At 42.8% G+C, this 2949-nt stretch overlaps 1 protein-coding gene across 1 annotated transcript in view; it reads left to right on the top strand.

Moving 5' to 3' along the window:
- The window catches only part of LOC119315049 (mitogen-activated protein kinase 13-like), a 6758-nt gene extending 4405 nt beyond the window's left edge, over positions 1-2353 (top strand). The window contains exons 5-11 of the mRNA XM_037589712.1: positions 40-189; positions 644-799; positions 894-1031; positions 1121-1194; positions 1396-1497; positions 1604-1835; positions 1974-2353. Of these exons, the coding sequence (XP_037445609.1) occupies positions 40-189; positions 644-799; positions 894-1031; positions 1121-1194; positions 1396-1497; positions 1604-1835; positions 1974-2039 (918 nt within the window). The 3' untranslated portion in view covers positions 2040-2353. The remainder of the gene's footprint in view (positions 1-39; positions 190-643; positions 800-893; positions 1032-1120; positions 1195-1395; positions 1498-1603; positions 1836-1973) is intronic.
- The last annotated feature ends 596 nt before the right edge of the window (positions 2354-2949 follow it).

The following is a 2949-nucleotide window of genomic DNA, read 5'->3' as shown; positions in this document are numbered from 1 at the left end:
CCTACATCACCATGAACGTTGCTGATTTTCTCTGTACAGTACACCCCTGCAATTGATATTTGGAGCATAGGGTGCATATTTGCTGAAGTTCTCACTCGAAAACCATTATTTCCTGGGACGAATGTCAAGCACCAACTAGATCTGATAACAGATGTCCTTGGAACTCCATCATATGAAACCCTATCCCAGGTATGTGTACATTATCACCCATTCACTAGTGGACAAAGATTTCACTGTTTTCCTGTTTTTTGTTAGTACCATACTGGTAGTTTCTTTAAAATGAAGCATATATAGACTTGGCCACAGATAGAATTCTTGCTTTCTGTAAAATGCAATACAATGTGACAGAACTACTTCCCCAACCTGACTCACAAACGCACGACTTCTGTGTGGTTGGTTCTCTAAGTAAATTGTTTCCTACTCCCTCCGTTCTGAATTACTTGTCTTGGATTTGTCTAGATACAGAGGTATCTAGCACTAAAATGAGTCTAGATACATCTGTATCTAGACAAATTCAAGACAAGTAATTCGGAACGGAGGGAGTAGATAATAACCTGTTTGAGATTTTTGCTACTTCTAGCATATGCCATTGCACAGTAGTGCTCAAGCAATGAATTTCTTAACATGGCTATAACAACTGCAGATTCGTAATGAGAAGGCCAGGATATATTTGACTGGCATGAAGAGGAAACATCCTACCCCCTTTCCTAGTATGTTTTGTAACGCTGATCCTCAGGCTGTCCGTCTCCTAGAACGCTTACTCGCATTTGATCCTAAAGATCGACCTACTGCTGAAGAGGTATATTTTTGACAAAAAAGAGTTCTTGCTTTTATGATGACCGATTCCGAAATTGATGAGTACATAAATGTAATATTTTATATATGTATTCTAGGCTTTAGCTGATCCATATTTTGAAGGATTTCCTAATTTGGAACATGAGCCTTCACCACACCCCTTTTCAAAACTTGAGTTTGAATTTGAGAGATGGAAGCTAACAAAGGATGGTATAAGAGATCTGATATATCGAGAGGTAGAAAACCATCACTTCAGTGTATGTTTTAGGCTGACTATATCAGTCTAACTTAAAATTGGAATTTTCCTTTTCTTGAAAGCAAACAGATTTTGGAGTACCATCCACAGATGCTTCAGGATTATATCGGAGCTGGAGGACAGACTAGTTTTGTCTATCCAAGGTTAGGTTGTTTTGCCATCTGCTGCCAGCACACCAGCACCAGCGTAGATGCTTAGCATGCACATGAAATTGTATGCTTTGTATGCCCATGTCACATTTTGTTTTCACACAGAAATCGTTGGGACTTAGGAGGTCTAACCTAGTTTAATACCCCTTATCAGCGGTATAATCTTGCTCATAATCTAATACTACCACGTTGCAGTGGGGTTGATGGTATGAGACTGCAGTTTGTACATCTTGAGGAGAACCACCTCAGAGGAGAAAGAGGTACTCCACTGCGGAGGCGACATGCATCTTTGCCAAGGTACATGAGTCATTATTAACTTTCAGCAGTTTCAACTTATTGTAACTGCACAAATTCTGGTATGGTTCTGATTCCGCTTGCTTCTGCACTCTTCTTCATGTGTCAGGGAAAGAGTCTGTGCACCAAAAGGTAGCGATAATCAAGACTGTAACAATGAGAGAAGGAGGACAGCATCTTCTGCTGCCCAAACTACCATAAGATCACAACAAGAGGGGCTGACACATGCATATGTTTATCAAAATGGCACAAGCATTCCGAACTTCTGCTCTGGGTATTACTTGCAGAATGGTAGTACCAGTGCTTCCAGTTGTGTCATCGATGAGCATGAAGGCCTGGAGGTACTCCCGGCACCAATTACGATGACACTGCCTAAATTCCTCCCAGGATCTTATAATTATCAGTGCACAGTCACTCTTCTCGTGACGACTCGTGCTTATGCGAGAAACTGACCAATAGCCAATCTGTTTTCTGTACAGGAGAACGGCGTCTCCGAGGAGGAGAAGGTGGCCTATGAACTGTCACAATGTTTTGCCAGGATTTAGCCAGGATGCACTCCTAAGCAACCATGATCCCGACGCAGCTCCAAATTTCAGCACAATGGTTCCACCATGTAGTCTTATGGGTCCCGGCAGCAGAATAAACCCACCAGGGCGGAGGTGCTGCGAACTTCACAACAACCATTTGGATTATCCGAAAACATGTAATAAATCTGAGTTGAAAAATGTTGCGTTGATCTGCATCGGTATACATCCGGTGTAAATTGTGTGGGTACCGTACCGTAAGAGCCTAGACCCGAAGAACATCGTGTGTAATGTCGTAACAGAAATTGCAGACATTCAGTTTGTGAATTGGTCAACTGCTGGTGGGTTCAGTGGGAGCAGGTGAATGAATCTGTTGCACGCAGGGCAAGTTCCCGGGCCAGTGACGGACGAACAAGGGGCCCATGCTGAACCCAGTTAATCCACAGCATTTCTGCATATGTGTAGCTCTATCAAGTGCAGGATATGTAGAATCATCAGCACAGCAACAGCATAACTGCAAGAGAGGGACAGGCCCAGTCAGTCAAGCCGCAGCTTCCTAACTGAACAACCACTCCATCAAGTACTTTTTTTTGAACATCAAGTACTATTCTCTCCGTCCCAAAATAAGTTTTGTTGATTTAGTACAAAGTTAGTACAAAGTTTATACTAAATCAATGCTTATTTTGGGACGGAGGGAGTACATAACAGAAACATGCAAACAATGCATTTTGTTTCAGATATAAGTTGCCTGAAATCGAATGACCTGGAGGCGGGGACAAGTGGACTGGGCGTCGCCACAAGGGTGATGGAGGTAGGTCGCCGGCTGCCGGTGACGGGGAAGGCAGGGCAACTTACGTATAGCCAGTCCCATATTAATGCAGCTAGATGCAGATAACTACATACATATGATGAAAATGGCTCAAGTCTGGTT

This window comes from Triticum dicoccoides, chromosome 6A, assembly GCF_002162155.2.
Source record: "Triticum dicoccoides isolate Atlit2015 ecotype Zavitan chromosome 6A, WEW_v2.0, whole genome shotgun sequence".
NCBI classification, from domain to species: domain Eukaryota; kingdom Viridiplantae; phylum Streptophyta; class Magnoliopsida; order Poales; family Poaceae; genus Triticum; species Triticum dicoccoides.
This window is presented reverse-complemented; position numbering and strand designations above follow the sequence as displayed.